The sequence below is a fragment of the Chinchilla lanigera genome, unplaced genomic scaffold, assembly GCF_000276665.1.
Source record: "Chinchilla lanigera isolate Chin_1 unplaced genomic scaffold, ChiLan1.0 scaffold00011, whole genome shotgun sequence".
NCBI classification, from domain to species: domain Eukaryota; kingdom Metazoa; phylum Chordata; class Mammalia; order Rodentia; family Chinchillidae; genus Chinchilla; species Chinchilla lanigera.
Window position 1 is genome coordinate 6,309,006 of NW_004955412.1, and position 21,369 is coordinate 6,330,374.

General features: G+C 35.5%; 1 protein-coding gene across 1 annotated transcript in view; it reads left to right on the forward strand.

Annotated features, from left to right (window-relative positions):
• Dync2h1 (dynein, cytoplasmic 2, heavy chain 1) overlaps positions 1 to 21,369 on the forward strand; it is a gene marked incomplete in the record, with an annotated part of 251,163 nt that overhangs the window by 41,280 nt on the left and 188,514 nt on the right. Inside the window, 12 exon segments of the mRNA XM_013511077.1 lie at positions 1,655 to 1,767; positions 3,600 to 3,719; positions 6,428 to 6,578; positions 7,445 to 7,650; positions 8,595 to 8,777; positions 9,313 to 9,495; positions 11,053 to 11,276; positions 12,372 to 12,487; positions 14,628 to 14,827; positions 15,738 to 16,002; positions 17,216 to 17,423; positions 18,679 to 18,808. Of these exon segments, the coding sequence (XP_013366531.1) occupies positions 1,655 to 1,767; positions 3,600 to 3,719; positions 6,428 to 6,578; positions 7,445 to 7,650; positions 8,595 to 8,777; positions 9,313 to 9,495; positions 11,053 to 11,276; positions 12,372 to 12,487; positions 14,628 to 14,827; positions 15,738 to 16,002; positions 17,216 to 17,423; positions 18,679 to 18,808 (2,099 nt within the window).

The window sequence follows — 21,369 nt, forward strand, 5'->3', positions numbered from 1 at the left end:
AATGGGAATTGCATTGAAGGATTCAGTATTTATTCAGTAGATATTTACTTTGTTTCATCTATCTGCTAGGCATTTGGGTGAGATATAGTTAATACACTCATAAAAGTGTTTGATACTGGAGTCAAGATAGTATATTGACAACTATAATAAACACATTGTGATAGTTTGATTTACATATTATTTACATTTGATTACATATAATTACATATGGTTACATGGGATTTACATATGTGTTGTAGCTGTCTCTGTGATGGGATTTAGTACAGTTGTACAACATCACAGAGAATATAACACTTAAGATAAGATCTGGTGAATATATAGGCCTTAGAAGAAGGGTCGTCAGGCAGAGAGGACAGGCTGTGTAAAGGCCTGAAAGTGAAGGGGAACATGCCTTTTCATTATTCAGTTTAAAGTCTCAGTAATGAAAGACAGCCAAGTAGAAATATTCAGTAATGATGAGTATTTTCTCACAGTATTTCATTTCTTTGGAAAAGAGCTGTATTTTTCAAATTTACTTTAAGAAATAAAGAATTCTAGGCTGGGGCAGGAGGATCATTAAGTTTAAGCCCAGCTTGGCAACTTAGTGTATTAATGAAACCTTGCCTTGAAAGAAAGAGAAAGAGAAGAAAGGAAAGAAGGCTGGGGCTGTAGCCCCGTGCTAAGGCCCGAGGTTCAATCCCCAGTACCAGGAAAAATTAAAAAAAAATTCTTGTCTTCATTTGCAATCAAGAATCAGCAACTATGGTCCATGGGCTAAATCAGTCTTACTGCCTGTTGTTTTTTAAATGGAGTTTAGCTAAACTTTATAGGATCATAGGCACGCTCTTTTGTTTTACGTGTTATCCACAGATGCTTTTGTGTTATGATTTCAGAGCTGAATATTTGACATAGAAACCCTGTGGCCCATAAAATCTTAAAGTATTTGCTGTCTGGTCCTTTACACAAATATTGCCAGCTCTGTGTATCTGCAGGGTTAGGATGTTTATAGCTATACAATATCTGTTCTATGAGCCATAGAAGGTAATACAGCTATTGGAATCAGAGACGTGGTATTCAAGCTCTTTCTCTAATAGTTAATGTAATTCTCTGAAGTTTAATTTCCTTCTTTGTATTGTAAATAATTTCTTTTTGAAGATCAAAATGCGATCACATGTTCACTTATTTTATATTGAAAGTAACGTGTGAATTTGAGGAAAGTTTTATTTACTCTGTTTCCTTTGGTTTCATATCTAAGTGCTGTTTATAATCATTGCTTTTGTAACTCACCTACAAAAAGATTTTAGTACCCTAAAGTACATTTTTGATGTATACTTTGTATACAATACACTGTTTATACTTTCAGTGCGTAATTTGATGAGTTTTGACAAATATGTACGCCTCTGTCACCGCTGCTCAGGCTGAGATCGAAAGCATTTCCGTCAGCCTGCAGCTCCCTTGTGCCCTCTTACTGTCGTTCCTCGCGCTTTACTTTGTCCCTGGTCTGGTTTTTTCCACTTTGTATTAGTTTCTCTTATTTCTAGAACATATAAGTGAATTCACCATTATGTGGTTTTCTGCACTGATCTGTGTTTTGCTTTTCTTTGCTCAGCATGGCGTTCACCATCTCTGCAATTGTTTATCCTTTTATAATTAAGTCATTGCTCTCCTCTAACAGGTATTAACAGTGTGTGCTTTGATGAGGAGGCAAAACACATAACTGCAATGAAATCTTTAGAGGGAGAAGTTGTACCTTTAAAAAATAAAGTTCTTCTATCAAATAATGTAGAGGTATGCAATTCTTTTTCAAGTATGAAAATAAAAAGAACTAACACATGAAATTTGTATCAAAAATAATTTAGTCAGTTTGTAGGATAGAGTAGCTTAATTCTTTTAGGAAACACACGTCTGCAAGAATGGTTTGTTTTGTTAGACTCAGTATTTTGATATTAAAAAACATGGATCTTTGAAAGATAGCATGTAATTATGAAAATAACTTTGATTTTAGAGTCAAAAAAGTATTAGATAGTAAGCTTGGCTTCACAAATTACTAGCTTTGTGACTTAGTGTCTCAGTTTTCTTATCAGTGAAAGGGAAATGTTAATATCTGTTGCAAAAATCTTCTGTTGAAAAATAATGAGATCATTGATTTCAGGTACACTATGTATTCCTTGGAACATAAGTACTTTAGTAATTTATATAAGTACTAAATAATGCCTCGTTCTCCTTATTCTTTAAAATATTGAATTATATGAGATTATTTAGGTGAACAAGTAAAGTGGAAACTATTACATTTATAGTTTTTTTTTTTAGTATCAGGACATTACATTTTTAGAACAAGTATTGCTTAGTTGTCCAAGACTGGAAGTAAACTTATCAAATGCCTGTTGTAGACATGTTCCTTAATCTAGTCAACAATAATTTATATCACACTGAAATTTTCGGGTTCCAAAATTATCTTCTAAATGGAAGCTGGGGCCATGCCTGAGGATGTGCATATCTGTACAGGCTAGCAAAATAGCTGTTCTTGCTTAGGTCTCAACATTTTATTGGATATTAAATGTGTAAATCACTTAATTAAAAACATTATAGTTTTCCTAATGAGCTCTCATGTTTAAGAATTTTGTTGTGTCCATACCTTAATTTATTGGCACAGTGCATAGAGGAGAAGTTTAAGTTATAGTGACTGGGCTAGAGCATTTATTATGCCAGCAAAGGCAAAGCTGATGCTCTGGAAGCTCTTGTGGTTAGCAGAGCAGGTATCTTTGTTGCCTGAAAGACAGATTCTTATTCTAGCTTCAGTGGCTTTAACACGGGTAGAGGTTCATGGTATGTGCTGTATAGATTAAAAATAAAGCTAGAACTGAAGTAGATGATAAGAACTAACATTATAGTTTTTGCATTTCTATTTCATTTCCAACTATTCTTTTAAAGTAGCGGTACGAGGGGCTGGGGATTTAGCTCAGCGGCACAGCGCCTGCCTGGCAAGCGCAACGTCATGAGTTCGATTCTCGGTACCGGAAACCCTCCCCCCCCAAAAAAAGTAGCTGTACGTAGTCTTTGTTTTTATCAATCATTATTCATTTAACTGCAATCAAATTTTATCATTAAGTAGAAAAATGTATTGTTCTGACTTTGAGGTAAAGTTTTGTCTAACAAGGCGGCCTACACCCTGCCACCCCTGTGCCGCCTGTGCCGTCAGTTGGTTCGCACGCAGCAGTCTCCTCCTGCGAATGCGCCTCTCTGCATCTCCGTCACTGGGATAGCTTGAGCCAGGAGACTGCGCAGTCGTTGTGACTGAATTATTGGCTTACCTGTCCAGCTTATTTGTTGTAATGATGAGAAGAATGGGCCGCTTTTTAAATGTTTTATTATATTGGTCTTTATAGACGTACTAGTTTGGATATAGCTACCCACCAGTGTGAACTTGCACACTCGCCGTGATCCCAAAAGGTGAAAAATTTTTTTCGGGTTATTTGAACCATGTATTAATACACTGAAAAATTAAATGCTATATTACGCATTTTGGGATTGTTAGAGTCAATCAGTATAAACAACGTCAGTCAGTAGATTGCGTAATTGTTTCATGACTAGGGCAGGTTATTGTCTGATTTCATTTTCAGGGTTGGTTGAATGATTTGGCCTTGGAAATGAAGCACACTTTGAAGCAGCTGTTGAAGGAATGTGTTACTACTGGGCAGAGTTCACGGGGCGCAGTTGACCCGTCTCTGTTTCCCTCACAGGTAAAGTGTTATGTCTGGAATATAAGTAGGTGTGGGATTGTGCAAATACCCTTTATGTAGATGCTGGGATGTTAGAATCAGAAAAATGGGATACTTACTGTTTAACCTCTCATATTTTAAGAGAACCAATATAAAAACTGGTTTGAACAGCTACTGTATTTCTCAATCAAAAAAGCAAATAGTGGAGAACTATTAGGCAGATTTTTTTCCTGTGAGAACTCAACATCTCAGCGTCTACCTTCAGTACCTAAGAATGAAAGTTCTCTTTGTCTAACATTAATGTGGACAGATGGCTCAGCTTCTGCGTCTTTTCCTTCAACTATAGAATGTGAAGGATGCACTTCATGGTCGTAAAATTATCTTCCAGCTTCATTAGTTTGCTGTAACTCAAACGGTTTCAAACAGAGGGGGGTGTCGAGGTCTGAGTAACGCAGGCCGATGATGAAGAGAATGGGGAAGGGAGTCAGGCGTGTAACAGCTTCCTAGTTCCAGATATTTAGTCCGTCACTGTGGAGAGGCACAGGGTTTATAACGTTGTTGCCCATACCACCACCCCTCTCTTGGGGTCGTCTAAGAGTGTGGGGCTGGCAGGAATGTAGTTGGGTGTTAATTCGTTCACAGTACTGAACTGGAATATTGGCAGGGAATTGGTCACTCCGTGGGATATAGACATGCTGTAGCTCAGTAACAGCAGCAGCTTATTCCAGGAACGTTGGATACTAGACATGTAGTTTAAAGGACTTGTTCCAGGCCTTATTAAAGTATAGCACTAGTAATGCTTGTGCTACCAGTTTTTCCCTGTCCAAGATGTGGGCCCACCTAAGGCTATCGGTATAGATAATTGTGAACTTTGTCCTTTGGTAGACATTGAGAATTTTCACAGCAAAACCTGCCAGCTTTCAAAGTTACTTGCTTTTTAGATTGAGAAAATTATTGGCTATTGAAACAGGTTTTTATGTTGGTCTTCTTAAAGTATGAAAAGTTAAATAGAAAATGGGGAACATTTTAGATTCTGAGCTGTTTAATCATGTTATCTTTTTAATATTTTTATATTTTGAAGCAAACTAAAATGTTTTTTAAAAATTTTAGGGAAGAGTAAAAGTAACCATCAGTGATTAACCAGTAACACAGAAAATGTAGAATTAAGCTACTTTATTATCTCTGAAAATACTTGCTTGTATTCTGTCAACTTTTAAAGAAAGCTTAAATTGACTTGCAATAAAAGACAAAATGTAGAAAATCCATTAAAGCAAGAATTGACTAATAATTGAGTTAGGGAAATAACTGTTGCGTTGAAAGATTTATTAAGAAACGTAGGCAGAAGGAAGTTATCAGATTTCAACCTGAAAATTGCCTCTAGGTTCTTGAACAGTCAAGTAAAAATACAAATTCTTGAAAATGTATATAGCTCTTGTCTATCTTAACAAAGGATTGCAGTTCATTAGGCATTAATTCTCTTACAAATGTATCTCGAGTATTTGTGTGAAATGGTGGAATACTGTACCTAGTTACGTAAATGCTTGGTAGAGGTTATTGTGTGCTGATACTTCAGCTGCCTTTATCATGGCCTGGAGTGGTGTAGAGAGGGCTGATCTAGAAAGAGACAACCTGGTGAAGTTGAAAAATGTCCCACAGGTGATGGTTTATTTTTCAGTTATTCTCTGAATGATACATTTGACACATAGTTAAGATATTATAATAGCACCTATATTACCAAATTATTTTGAAGGTTATTTGGAAAATGTTTACAGAGCACCCTTAGTGACTATTACATTTTAGGTATTAGTAATATTACTGCCTGTCCTAATATCTTAATGGTTATGTGAGGTGAAAATCCAAGACTGGTGCTGACCTTCACTTCTGTTAGTCTCTCACAGATATTATGTAGCATACTGTTAAAAGTTGAGATCATTGATGTTCATTCTGGAACTAAGAAATGCTGGATGAAAGGACATCTATATATTTGGGCTTTAGGCTTGGAAATAGCATGTGAACATTTCTATATGTCAATTAAAGAGCAAAGTCTTTTTCAAAAAGCACATTTGGAGCTGGTTAAATGTTTAACTATATAACCTGATTAAAGAAGCTGGTGAGTTTGTGCCACCTAGTGTAGTGAAATAACTTCACCCAGGAAAGAGTTACTAATTGGCTTTATCTTCCATAGAGTAATCTTAATATGGTATTTGTAGAATAAGTTAGAGTAAGACAGAAGCTCAGCCGGCTCTGATGTTATAAAATATGTGGATGGATGACTCAATTAATATGATAACTATTGGGTGGTATTCATCTTAAGACAATTAAGATATTCTAGCAGCACACTGAAAGATTAAAATGCTCGGTTTTTTATTAAATAGGATACATTGTATTCTGATATCTCTAAATCTTAGTGGTTGAAAGAAAGGTATTTCAGAGGAGAATCAATGGCCATAAGTATAAAAGCATTTAGGGTGTAATAAACTTGGAGGATTCTAGGATCAGAAGGTAGAGTGTAGCAGAGTGTAGTAAGAAATGAGTTCTAGGAAGTAGGGTTGACACAGGGATTTTACTACTGCTGTGTTGCCCTGCTAATAGTTGAGGTGGCAGTATGACATTCACGTGAGCTATCTAATTTACAGTTGACAATTCAGAAAAGGTGTTTTTCCTTAAATCTATAAAATATTTCTAAGAAAATTCACTTTTTAAACTAATGTTTTTTCTTTATTCCATAGATACTATGCTTGGCAGAGCAGATTAAGTTCACTGAAGATGTAGAGAATGCCATCAGGGATCATAGTCTTCATCAGATTGAGACACAGTTGGTGAATAAGTTAGAACACTACACCAACATTGATACCAGTTCTGAGGATCCAGGGAATACTGGTATAGAAAAAATGTTCCCCTTTTTTGCCTGGTTTAGGTTATTCAAATTTTTTTAACCTATTTAATTTATTTTGTTCTGGATTGTGTATCTATCCATCCATCCATTCATTCATCCATCCATTCATTCATTTTGCTGATTACTGTGCAATTTATTATATAAATATATATTTTTAAACCTTTTATATTGTGCTTAGAATCAATAAATGTACTTCTTTAAGTAGAATGTAGAAATTTTACCCAATATAGACACCTTTATCCTCCTCATTTCATGCTGCATTCATCTCATTGTTACATCTCTACACACTGAAATAATAGAACTGGGAATACCAAAGGAGGGCAAAAAAGAAGTACGTTTACCATTAATTTTGTGACATTTCTAATTCTGGTCTCCTCCCAATTTGCCTGCCTTTCTTTACTTTCCAGAGACCTAAAATAGTAGCTCACTACATGTCCAATTGTTTAACCTACACTCAGATGGAAAAACCCAAGTGGAGTGTCCTTACTCCTTTGAATAAGAAACCAGAACTCTTACTGAAATTTGATGCCCTAATTTTTAATAATTTTTATTATTTCTTGCTGACATTTTTTGGCATATACAATTTATATTACTGTACTATTGAAATGTATTGTGAAACTATCATTTATTTTGTTTTTTTTTGTTTTTTTTTGTTTTTTTTTGTTTTTTTTTTGTTTTTCTCTGGAACCGGGAACCGAACTTACGACCTTGCGCTTGCCAGGCAAGCGCTTTTGCCGCTGAGCTAAATCCCCAGCCCCCGAAACTATCATTTAAATTCATTCAAAAGTCACTTTTATACATACTAAGTCACTGGCTGATGTTTTCTCCTGTTACGTTTCTTTTTGTGCAGAAGTAGGCATTCTGGAGCTTAAACTTAAAGCCCTAATTCTTGATATTATTCATAATATTGATGTGGTGAAGCATTTAAACCATGTTCAAGTTCATACAACGGATGACTGGGCTTGGAAAAAGCAAGTTAGATTCTATTTGAAAAGCGATCACACCTGCTATGTTCAAATGGTGGATTCTGAACTTCAGTACACCTATGAGTATCAGGTATGACTTGTGGTGAAGTAGTTTATTTTTCTAGGTAGAAATCATTTAAAGGAAATTTGCTATTGGAGGAAATATTTTTATTTCTATTGTAGTTTTTCAATTTTTTTGTACTATTGTTTTCTTTTCTTCACCAGAATTTAAAAGGTGTTATATAAGATAATGTAAACTATAATTCTGCTTATAAAACGTTGAAATATCTCCAGGCTTGTCCTGAAGTCTATAAGATGTTTTATTGGTGATACTTATGTACTTGACTCTTTCAAAAAGGAAATGTATTTTGACACCCGAATCTGTGTGCCTCAATTGAGGAAAAGTCCTATAAATAACCACTGAGGGTACAATCGCTTTTCCTTACAGTTTAGTAAAATTTTTGAGAATTACTTGAGAAGTTACTACTTTCATGAAAAAAATTTAAGTTGTGTTTTGAGCTCTCTAATGTAGTTCTGATTCTTGTTGATCACGAATGTGAGAAATAATTTACATACATTTAAAGATATGAAATGGAAAATTTATTGTACAGTATGTTTTTAGATTTGTCTATCTTAAAAGTAATCTTTCTGCCATTGTCAAGGACATGAGAGACTATTTAGAAACCTAACGGTATGATAGTTGAGAATAGAATGAAACACATGCCTGAGAAGTAGCTAAGGTTGAGCCTAGTTTGTGCTTTAGAATGTTTATTTCAGTGGGCTGGGGATTTAGCTCAGTGGCACAGCGCCTGCCTGGCAGGTGCAAGATTGTGAGTTCGATTCCCAGTACTGGAAAAAAAACAAAAAAAAAAAAGAATGTTTATTTCACTAAGAAAAACTTTGGATGTTTTCTGTGATAAAAACCGTTAACCTGTTTGTTGCATGTTTAGCTTCTTAGGTAGACTGTCCCCCCCATGCAAATGTGTGTAAATGCTGAGCAGAATATGAATACCCTGATGTGCTTCCCTTGTGTAGGGTAACGCTCCCAAGCTGGTCTGTACCCCGCTGACGGATAAGTGCTACCTGACTCTCACTCAAGCCATAAAGATGGGACTTGGAGGAAACCCTTATGGCCCCGCTGGAACTGGAAAGACCGAATCAGTCAAGGCATTAGGTGGACTTCTTGGAAGACAAGTTTTAGTTTTTAATTGTGATGAGGTAGAATAAATAATTGTTAAAATACATGATAGTGTGTTAAATATGTGTAGATTTGTTTTCATGTACTTATTTAGTAACTAGTCTATTTCCTAGTTTTAAAGTGCTTTTTAGCAAGAAGAATATTATATAGTGGAAAAGAAGGTTTTTTCCCCAGTAACAACTGCAATGTTCCAGCTGTCCTCTCCCACCCCCCGCAGAAGAAAAGTCTTAAATTCATTTAAAATTACTATTTTCACTACATTTTAAAACCACTCTGAAGTTTGAAAGAGTAGCTACTTAACCCCTATTTTATTTTATTTTGAGACAAGGTCTTGCTATGTAGTATAGGCTGACCTTGAACTCACAGCAATCCTCCTGCCTCAGCCTCATGAGTGCTGGGATTACAGGTACGTGCCATCATGCCTGGCTAATCCCTATTGTAAAAGAAGCAAAAGAGACATAGATGGGTGAAATGATTATCCATGAATGGCATGAAATACTAAATTATTAGATATTTCAATTATTTTTAATAAACATTTTTGTTATCATTTTTAAGGGCATCGATGTGAAGTCAATGGGGCGGATATTTGTTGGTTTGGTAAAGTGTGGGGCCTGGGGTTGTTTCGATGAATTCAACAGACTGGAAGAATCTGTGCTGTCAGCAGTATCTATGCAAATCCAGACAATTCAAGATGCTTTGAAGAATCATAGAACTGTGTGTGAACTGCTTGGCAAGGAGGTAAAGATTATATTGGGAACGTATAGAACTGAAATATTTTGTAAGACCTGGCGTTACTCACACTCAGGAATTCTCCTCTCTCTGTTTCTCTTGTACTCGTGTTCCTAGTCTGGGACCCGTGTGCTAAGCTTTTTATCTATGAATGTCTCTGAGGTTTCTTCTCCTGTCTTGGCCCCACTTTCACTACTGATCTTTAAACTTTCAATGTGGACTGTGCATATTTTGTCATTCATGTGGGCACCGTGCATCCCACTTTAATGTTCTGTCTCTAATACCACAACCTGCTGATGTAGGTAATTACCTTGATAGTGCTCACAGTGGAGCTGGGAAGTGACTTTAGGTCTGTCTACTTCTGAGGCACATGTTTTTAAGCACTCAGCTATTCTGTTCATCACGTCTCTCTGTAGGAGATACTCATTCGTGTCATTAGAGTGTAAACTCATTTGGATAGCAGGTACAGACATCCCCAATAGACGTGTAATGCTGAGCACACCAGCAGTTGTGAGAACTGTGAAATTATTCTGTTCGCCATAATAACCTTTTCATAACACACATTTGTCTGGGTATCCCAAGGAAGTAAGGCCAGTTCTACACTGTGTTTTTTTTTTTTTGGTATTTCTCCGGTACTGGGAACTGAACTCACGACCTTGCGCTTGCCAGGCAGGCGCTTTTGCCACTGAGCTAAATCCCCAGCCCCAGTTCTACATTGTTAATGTGTGAGTTACATGGTGCTTAAACTCGTTATAAGTTTGAGGAATTTATTTATGTTTTTCTTCCTCTGAAGAGGAGTTGTTCTTGTTCCCAAATAGTACTAATCTTTGGCCCCTGCGCTGTGGCATCTATTTCCGGAGACCTCTTAGTTTCCTCCTGTGCTAGAGCTCCAGTCTTCCCTCTTCTGCTGTTGCCTTGCTGGCCTTCAGATGTAATCAGCCTTTTCCGTCTTAGTGATACTTAAAGCGTAAGCAGTCTTACTTGAGTTCATCTTCCCTTACAACACCTGCCTTTCTCTTTTTCTTTTGTAACCAGATTTCCTGGCTTCATTACTCTGGGTGTTTTTACTTAGCAATTGTTCCTTCACTGTTTACATGTTGTGGTTGAATTTTTAGTCTTAGCTGCCTTGAACACGCTGCTGCCAGCTGCTCTCGTGACATTGTACTCTTCCATGTCCTAGTTCACCCCCGCTAGGACTGCGTCTGTGTAGTATTAGGTAGCCTGTGCGTGCGTGTCAGAGAGCACAGGCCGTCATTACCTCCAGTTCAGAGCTCTCCGTGTGCAGTAGCGCAAAGAAGGCTTTTATTAAACACAGGCTGAGTGAATGAGTAGCATTCAAATTAATTACCTTTTCTTAACCTCTCCGTTTTAAACACCTGAGGGAAAAACCTGTGTAAAGCAGTGCATTTCTAAGGAGTTTATTTTATGTTTAGTAAGGAGATGGGTAGCCTATTGGAGGTTGCTTTTTACTAAGATACAAGACTTATATAGAAAAATGTTACAATAAAATTTCTCTTATTTATAATTTCAAACTTCTGATGCCTATACTCTAAATTAATATTTCAGGTAGAATTGAATTCTAATTCTGGAATTTTTATCACTATGAATCCTGCTGGAAAAGGTTACGGAGGAAGACAAAAGCTGCCTGATAATCTTAAACAGCTTTTCAGGCCAGTGGCTATGTCGCATCCAGACAATGAACTTATTGCAGAAGTTATTCTCTATTCGGAAGGCTTTAAGGATGCTAAAGTACTGGGCAGAAAATTGGTAGCTATTTTCAACCTATCTAGGTGAGTTTTCTTCTTTAAATATGTTTGTACCTTGTATTACTCATGAATGATTATGGTTATTAGCTTTTCTTTTGCTTTTTTTTTTAGTACTGGGGCTTGAACTCTGGGCCTTCACACTGAGCTACATTCCCAGCCTTTTTCAAAACTTTTGAGACAGGGTCTTACTAACATTGCCAATTGCCTAGGCTAGGCAGAAACTTATGATCTTTATTCTTCAGCCTCTCAGAGTGCTGGGATTACAAGTGTTTTCTACCATACCTGATGGAAAGATTTACTGTTTTTGTTGTTTGTCTGTTTGAGACGGGTTCTTCCTGGGTGGTTCAGGCTGGCCTTGAACTCAAGGCAATCTTCTTGCCTTAGCCTCCAAGTACTGAGATTTTTAAGGTGTGCCACCATGCCTGGGCTGGAAGATTGTACTTTGAAGAATGAAAACACCTGGCTCCAAACTACTCATTTTTTCTGAAAGCTTAGTTGATATTTTTTTTTCAAATATTTATATTGGAGCACTAAGTGATTCTTAATGAACTAATTTACCAGACAGCAACTCAAAATCTGGCCTCTGCAGGGAAGCTTTCACATTCTTTACTTTGGTTTTCTAGTAGTAGAGGCTCGCTCTTAGCCTCTTTGGCACGACAAGTACTGTGTTTTGTATCCCTTAGAGAGAGTAGGGAACCAGACCGCGCCCGAGGTGGAGAGCTGGAAGGGGTGGTTAAATGAAAGAATAAGGGCGATAGGTGGTTGTCATTTAGTATTGTTATTAAGATAGTTTACAAAGGTTAATCCTAATGTTTGAGAACCATCTGTTTTCTTTTTTTTTTTTTTTGTTTTTTTTTTCTCCGGTACCGGGAACCGAACTCACGACCTTGCGCTTGCCAGGCAGGCGCTTTTGCCGCTGAGCTAAATCCCCAGCCCCAGAACCATCTGTTTTCAATAGCTTGCTTGAGCAATTGTTTTTGTGGTTGGCTTCTTTACATAAATTAAAGGCGTCTCAGTCTTCATTTCTTTGTGTTGGTAGTTGTGTTTATCGTTCTTTGCCTGTGATGATGCAAGATCCCTTACAGCTGCGTGATGAGTTACTCTTTTCACGTCTTTCAGGGAACTTCTGACCCCTCAGCAGCATTATGATTGGGGCCTGAGAGCTTTGAAGACGGTTCTAAGAGGAAGTGGAAATCTCCTTCGACAGTTAAAGAAAAGTGGTGCTGAACAGAATGGTATGATTGACTATTCCAATTATAGTAGCTTATTCTTAAAAACAAGCTTGAACTTGGAATGGTTTTATATTTATAGAAAGTTACACAGTGTAGATGCTTTTTGTATGCTGTGCCCCAGTTTGGCCTAATGCTAATATCTCACATTATGAGAGTACGTTTCTCACAACGAATTCAATAATTTTTGTATGCTTTTTATTAATTAAATTTCTTAGTTTGGTTTTTAATCCGATGTCCTAGAATAATTTGTTTGGGGTGGAGGTGCTGGAGATTGAAACCTGACCCAGGTGCGTGCTAGGCATGCTATGACAAGCTGTACCCTCAGTGCCTTCTGTAAGAACTTGAACACGTGTATTAAATATGAAATAGGTGTGTTCTCTGGAGAAATAGTGTAGTCTACTTGTTCTTAAACTGTAATGTCCATTAGAATCACCTAGTGGCTCGTTAAACTACAGTTTGTTGGCTGCACTATCGAAGTTCTTCATAAAGGAGATGTGGAGTAGAGCCCATGTGTGTAGTCTTGATAACAACAGAGACTTTAGAAGCACATGAAAGTCCTTCTCTTTCGAAAGACAATCTGCTGTGATTAACTTGGACTATGAGTCTTTGGAAAGAATATGGTGGAGGTGGAAAGCTCTGTTAACGCTTTGTGTTAGTGAGGGTATATTAATCACATGACATCGCTGCTCCGTTCTCTTTTATCACTTGGCTAAATTGTTATTTGCCAGTCTCTCCAGCATAAGGTTGTATTTTCCCTCCTCCCTACTTGATGTTTTGGAAACGTATTAAGAGATCTCGCATGCTGTGAAAGTGAGGAGGCCGGTATTAAGCTGTACCCCTTAGAAGTGGAATATCTGCATTATTATTTGAAATTGTTCAGTAAAGAAGATTTGTCTTCTTGAAGTGATAATGGCTTTCATTTTTATACTTATTAAATTATTTAGTTATATCAGTACGGACTCCTGTATATTCCTATTATACTTCACTCATGTGAAGTAATTGATTTTCCACTCAGTATACATGATTTCCCTTTGTCAGTGGGCGTATGTGTAATGAAATGTTGACTTTTCAGCCTCCCCAAGTTTCTATGAAAAACTGAATTAATATATTGTAAAAGTAAGAACCACGTAAAAAAAGGACTACATGAAATTACCTGTTTGAAATTAAAAATAAAATCAAGTATATATGCATATTATAAAAGGAAGCTACATTAGCTCTTTTTAGGTTGACATATGCAAGGGCAGATATGGCTGTTTTGTGACGTGCATTCATAATCTTTTTCCAGTTGTCTCTGGTTTTAAAGACATACTTCAATCATACCTGTAATAAATAAAGATGGCTTATTAATTCAGTGCTTGAAATGAACTCCAGAGCACCCAAATCTTTTTTTCTCCAGTTCTCTTTATATTTAAATGTAGCATTATCAAGCAATTATAGAGAAAAATTCCAAGTTAACTATACATGTATATATTTGCCTTTGTGTGTGTTATATAAATCACCTGCTAGTATCCTTGAACATAAGGGTGGGTATGTTAGATAGTGATATTAATATATACATTTGATCTAAGAAAACATGGGGCTGGTCAAAGATTACCGTTCATTGTGTTATTTTTAGGTTTAGGACATAAACTATCTGGGAGGTAATATTACCATATTTGGAGAGATAGTTAAATCTGGAATTGGCTTACCTAGATTTGAATACCAACCATAATACCGTGGCTCTTCAAGCAAGATGTTAAACTGTTAAGAGACTTTAGGTTCTCATATGTAAAACTAGAATAATAACAGTAACACTTTCTTATTTACTTTAGAGTTGTTACAAGAAACCTGTCATAGAATATAAAAGAGTATTATGTGAATAGGAGTGATGATGGTTTTCATTACTAAAGTCTGCGTATGCTAGAATTCAAACCCTGTGGAAAGGATTTTCTAACTCCACCCAGTGATCCTCAGTTTTCAGTAGTTACTAGATAATGTATTTGCCAATTTACCTGAGTTAGTATGTCTTTAAATGTTTCTTATGTGTCATTGAATCAGTAATTATGCCTTTGAAGCCACTTAAGTAAACTTACAAACTTAATTTTGATAACAAAATTATCATTAAATTGATAACAAGTAATTTTAAGATGGAGTTTTTCTCTAGCTAATGAAAGTCGTGTTGTGGTACAAGCATTGAGGCTTAACACAATGTCGAAGTTTACGTTTGCTGACTGCACCCGATTTGATGCACTGATTAAAGATGTCTTTCCTGGAATTGACTTTAAAGAAGTAGAGTACGATGAACTAAGTACTGCATTAAAGCAGGTCTTTGAAGAGGCCAATTATGAAATCATACCCAACCAGGTAACTGTCAAGAATATTTTATAAGGTTTATTACTTTCTGGATAGTGCTTACCCTTATCATACCTTTCCAAACTCAGCTTTCCACTTTCCGCTTTAGTCTTACTTGCCCAGGGAAGCCTTCTTCAGTCTTAAAGTCCTGATGTAGCCTTTTGCTATGTGTTTTCATTACCCTTGAGAGGCTAAGATAGGAGGATTGCAAGTTCAAATCTCACCTGGGTGACTTAGGGAAACACCATCTCAAAATGAAAAATGAAAAGGGGTAGGGATGTAGTTCAGAGGTAGAGCACCCTCGGGTTCCATCCTATGTGGTTCAGAAAGAGAATACTCTCTTTGCACATGTTTGCTATTTTTGTATTTGATTAATATTGATTCTGTCTCACCAGATAATAATCTTTATGGAAGGTAGTATCTCTTTGTATTATCCTACATAAAATAAATCCATCATATATTTTTTGATAATTGATTGTATGTGATTTAGTTTCATTTTGATGATTTCCTTGGAGAAACTTTTCAGTGAGTCTATCTAGGTAACATAAATAGTTATTTAAAATGAATAGTTTTTGCACAGACAGTATTTGAGAGATATAAGACGTAAATAGATGACTGAATGAAAAAGTGAATAAAATAATGAGTGTGTTGTATTTTTATGTAAGAATAAGTAAAGAAAACAATAGGATATTGTTAAATACACAGAAAGTGTCTACTTATTTTAAACAAATATTGAATTTGAAGATTTTGTTGTAATTATTTTTAAATTTGTTGAGCTATTCTGTTTAAGATTTTATCTTTCACTGAAGAAATCAAAGACTAAATTTACATGTTTGGAATAGAACAGTTATGTAGAATGAAAGCAAAACTGAGCATGATTTAATATTATAAATGACATATAAACATACTTCTTTCCTACTAGATCAAGAAGGCTTTAGAATTGTACGAACAGTTGCGCCAGAGGATGGGAGTCGTTATCGTTGGTCCAAGTGGTTCTGGCAAATCAACTCTTTGGAGAATGTTAAGGGCATCGCTCTGTAAAATTGGCAGAGTAGTAAAGCAATATACCATGAATCCAAAAGCTATGCCTCGGCATCAGTTATTAGGCCACATTGATATGGATACAAGAGAATGGTCGGATGGTGTTTTGACAAATAGTGCTCGTCAAGTGGTTCGGGAACCACCAGGTTAGTCTCCGCTGTGCAGTTCATTGATTTACATAATAATTCTTAGAGAATAATAGAACTGGCCTATAACGTTATCCTTATCAAGACATAGACATTAATGTAAAATATCTTATAATGATGTGTTTTTGACATTTTATTGAGACATGCTATAATTTTGATGTAATTCTTTCTTATTGTATAGTTAAAACTCAAAATAAATTGTGTAAGTTCTAATCAAGACCAATTTAATGGAGAAATATAAAAGTTTTAATTGCTGAGTTGATATCATAATGCCTTATATAACTGGTGTGGGTGAACACTATTAACTTGTCAATTTGAATAGATTGTTTTGAATAATTTTGAAATTTTAAGTGGTAACACAGTAGATTTCCTGGTCAGTTTTTTTTGACTTGCTCTTTAAGAGAATTTTTTGCCAAAATCAGAAGAGACTCAAATTTTGCTAGGTCATAATTTAATTAGTAATTTTCCTAAGACACTGAGTGAAATTGGAAGATGCTGGAATTCTAAAATATTGGAAGGGATTTTCAGTGGTCTCTTCATTTCTGTGTATCACATTAAATAATGATCAGATATTATATAACCTTCACTTATTTCTCATGCTTTTAGTGATGACCTTTCCTCTTTTAATTGTTACAAATTTTAAGTGCATCTTAAACTACTTCCAGTTTAAGAAGGGGGATATAAAATGTTCCTCAAAAGACTGCATACAACTTGGTCATTGCTTTTTCCTTTTGAAGTTACCTTTCCATATGAAAAAAAAAAATAGTGACAGTAGTTAATTATTTCTCATGTGGGTACCAAAAATTGAGTTTTCTATATTTTCTGAAAGAGATATCCCATTGACAAACATTTACATATTGTTATATCGTGGAAGAAAACAACAGTTTGAAGACTGCTTTATGGATATCTCATGGAAATAGAAACTTGTCTTCTGTGCTACTTTTTTTGGTGGGGTTCCAATAGATAAATAAAGCATTTTTACGTGGTAACTAACATGGCCAGCTGAGCCAGCATTACCTGAGGGTTTTTTTTTTAGCAGCCCTATACACGAGAAATTTCAGCTTGATCAACTTTCTGTTCCTTATGTTCAGCTTTAATAATACAAAATAATGCCTATGCAAATAAGAGATAATTTATTCCTTTATTTTTAATTATTATCACTACATATTCACCATACATATTAATGATCTCTGCTGTTATGGTTGGGAAACAGATGTCAGCTCGTGGATAATCTGTGATGGCGATATTGACCCCGAATGGATAGAGTCTCTGAATTCTGTTCTGGATGACAATCGACTTCTCACTATGCCAAGTGGGGAAAGGATTCAGTTTGGCCCAAATGTTAACTTTGTGTTCGAAACCCATGATTTAAGCTGTGCCTCACCAGCCACAATATCTAGGATGGGGATGATACTTCTTAGGTAAGCCATAGGGAATTTACGTACATTATATTAGAATATTCTTTATCGTTTTGTTTTATAGGAAGTGAAATAAGTGTAAAAATGTGTTAATATTTATTTTGCCCATTAAATTCTTTTTTGTGAAGGTTTAATTCATTCAGAATTATTTTTTTATATTGCAATTGAATTATTTCAGCAGTTTAGTTTTATATTTACTAAATAATAATATTTTTGTTTATTTAGGGAAATAGCAACATTTTTTGTTTATTTAGATATAATTGAGTGCAGAGAAATGAACATATTAGTAAAGTAGGAACTGATAATTTAAAGCTCAGTAACAGTATTTTAATTATATTATCTTGCATTTATAGAATTTTAGGGCTACTTTAATAAGTCCTGTAGTCCAAATTTTTCCTTTTACAAAAGGAAAAAAACCCTTTAATATTTTCTTCTTCAGTATATTGGGAAGAAGCTTAAAGAGCAAAAATGAATTAATTTATGTTTTTTTTTTTTTTTTTTTGGTTTTTCTCCGGTACTGGGAACCGAACTCACGACCTTGTGCTTGCCAGGCAGGCGCTTTTGCCGCTGAGCTAAATCCCCAGCCCCCAAAAAATGAATTAATTTAAACATCATTTATGATAGTCACATATCAGAGCATGGACATTTGAACTAATTTCATTTCCCAAAATGTAATAGTTTGCCATAAATAAGGAAGTTTTGTTTTACTTTTTTGATAGTATGTTTTAGAACTTGTTGTTTATCACCCACATAAAGTGCTCGCTATTTGGGGCCATTTGGAAGGAAAGTAGTGTGAGACATAACACTATAATTAATTAGGTTCAGATTGTGTTTTAAAATTGTTTATTTCTTTGACAATATTGTGGAAGTAGTTCCATTAAGTTAGTCATGAACTTCAGTTTATATGAGTTGTTAAAAATAATGCAACTGAACTTATAGTTTCATAGCAGCTTATATACAGAATTCATCACTTATCCAATGTACTCTTATAATCTTGTGGGAAAATTAGAGTGAAAGGTAAGTGTATAGTTAAATTTGAATATTTTCTATGTGATAGACTAAATAGGGATCTTTCAGTAGTGGAATGGAGTGTTGATTATTACACATGGGTACACATACAGAAGGAGCCCAACTATCTCTTGTATGTGAGAAGACAAAATGTGTGGAATGATCCATTTTAGAGCAGAAATTTACCTGAAAGTAAATTTGTAATTTCTTTCTAAATAATTTCTTGTGTTTTTATGTTAATCTCTTTTAGTGATGAAGAGACAGATGTTAATTCTCTGATAAAATCTTGGTTGCGGAATCAGCCTGTTAAATATAGAAATAATCTTGAGAACTGGATTGCAGATTATTTTGAAAAGGCTTTACAGTGGGTTCTAAAACAGGTAGGCTGAGTATAATACTTCATACGTAATCACTGAAGTAAGGAATATAAGTTTAGAATGGTGCTCATATTTTGCTGCCTGAGATAGGACTCTGCTGGAACCTGGGGTTGAGGCTGAGGGATAGCGTTGGAGTCTACAGGTGTCTTTTGGCATAGCTCCTTAATACATTAGTTTTAAATCATTTCAATTTTCCCATCTACAGTACCTTCATAGATGACCTAAAAACCTTGAATGTTGGAATGTCTTTATAGTTTCACTAATTAACGTTTTATCTTGTTTCATTTTACTGTCAATAAATACATATGTATCATGGTAAATACAGTATTAAGCCAATTTAAAGTAGAAAAAGAATGAGGATTTATTTACAGTAATTTGGGAAACATTTGTTTATTCAACAAAAGTAATTGAGTAGTGTATGTCAAGCATAATACTACAGAGATTTTGCGAGGGGCAGCACAGTGGTCCCTTTCCTTGAGAAGGGCTTGTCTTATGAAGGACATTGCCGCATAAACAGATAATCATAATATAATGGGTGAAAAGTATATCGCTGTCTTTTAGAAGAGTTAAAAAAGAAAGAGATCATACTTGGTTTTGAATTTGAAGCATGAATAAAAGTTTGGCAGTCCAGGAATTTTTCAGCTTTTCTTGGCTTTGCTTTTATGCTATTACTTTTATGAAAAACTTAAACATATGCAAAAGAGAAAAAATAAATAGCAGTGTGTTTTGAAAGTATCCAGTTATTAATCTGAACTGAATTAGTGGTCAGTACTTTGGGATGGAACAAAATGTACAGATAGGGAGATTTAGCTGTAGTGTCCTCGGCTTTTTTCTTTTCTGATTTTATAAGGAAGAAAGTCTGAGGAACAGGGATTTGTGAGGAAATGCCGCAGATGAACTAGGTGTCTCTGGGCCTCAGGCAAGGGCATTCCCACCAGCCCCAGTCTGACCAAGCTACCTCCTAAGTACTTCTGTAGCAGTACAACATCTGCCATCTATGTATATAATAATTACTTATTTATATTAAACTGTAAGCGCCTTGAGGGTGTCTCATTCCTTATTGTATCTTTGGAAGCAAGTATGGCAGTAGCAGAGCAGTGAGTGAATGATAATGTATGTGCTTAATTGAATACCCCTTTCTAGCATCTTTTCAGTAGATATACATTTAATAAAAAATATACAGAGCTTAATAATGATCTTCAGTGTAAATACTGTGAGATCATCTGCTTGCCTGCTATGAGAATGTAAGATAGAATTAAGGGACATAACAGTAGATGGAATATTTTTATGTGTATATAGGGGTTTGACTGCAGTCCTGTAGGATAAGATTTAATCCACAGAGTAGATATCAGTGATTCAACTAGAAAATAAGCTGATTCTGATGGAGGTCAAGTCCTGGTTTTGCTTCAAGAATTTTTTTTTTAATGTGTTGAGATTTCTTCTTTTCCTTTGTTTTCTGTTTCTATTCTGAGATATAACACAATAAATACTTTAGTCGTGCTGAAATTTTACTTATAACTTGTTTATTTTACTTATAACTTATAACAAAGTTCTTTAACTAGAACTTTGTTTTCTTGCATTAACTGAGCAAATAAAAGAATCTAGAGCAGTAAATATGTGGGTTGTATCCTGGAACTCTAAATGTGAGCTACCAGCTGGGTTTCCCTCCGCTTTCTTCTTCCCACTCTTTTTCCCTTTTCTCTTTTCTTCCAAAATAATTATATAAGCGGAATGGTCCTTTTTGTAATGTAAAGTGATTCATTTTACCTTCATTAGAAACACTTTAAAAACAATGCAAGTAAAATTTGTAGTCCTTAGCATGGCCTGTAAGTTCTGCACTTTGGTCCTTTTCTGCTTCTCTGATTTAAATCACTGATATCTCACTTCCTTGAGGCATAAGCTTCTCTCAGTGTCTTTACTGCACCATGTTCATTTGCATATGCTGCATTCTCTGCCTGGCCACATAGTTTCCATTCTTTAGATGTTAACTTCAGTGTCACCCTTTCCGGGGAGACCTTGAAAGTGCAGTATGAGGCGCCCTTTCTCTCAAAACTCTTGTACAGTTCTGCAGCCCCTACTGCAGCTTGTAACCATCTCTTCTTTGTGTTTATGTTTCTTAAAGGTAGAGACTACCTTTAATCTGCTGAAGATCTGCCACAGTTCCTCATGCCTGAGTGGTTCTCAGTAAGCATTTCTGAAAAGGAGAACCAGTTTTCATCCGAACTCTGGCATTTACCAGAGGCCCCAGAAATCTGTAGATCAAAACCATGTGTATCACCTGAGTCCAGAAGTTTCATTTTAAAATTCTGCCTCTGGAGAACCTCTGAATTGTTTTTCATGAAGTGTGCTTTTTGTAGCTACCTTTTACCCAGAGCCATCAACCAGGGCGTTTGCCTGTAGTTTCTTTTATTATTAGCGAGAATAAATGGACAACTATTCTTTTTGGGCTAGTGTTTACTTTTCTTTTATATTTTTCAGGTTTAGGAAGTAGTCAAACCTTGTATTTTAGGATGTTAGCATTTGCAGCTTAAAATATGTAAATTCTTTTTTTATATATAATTGAA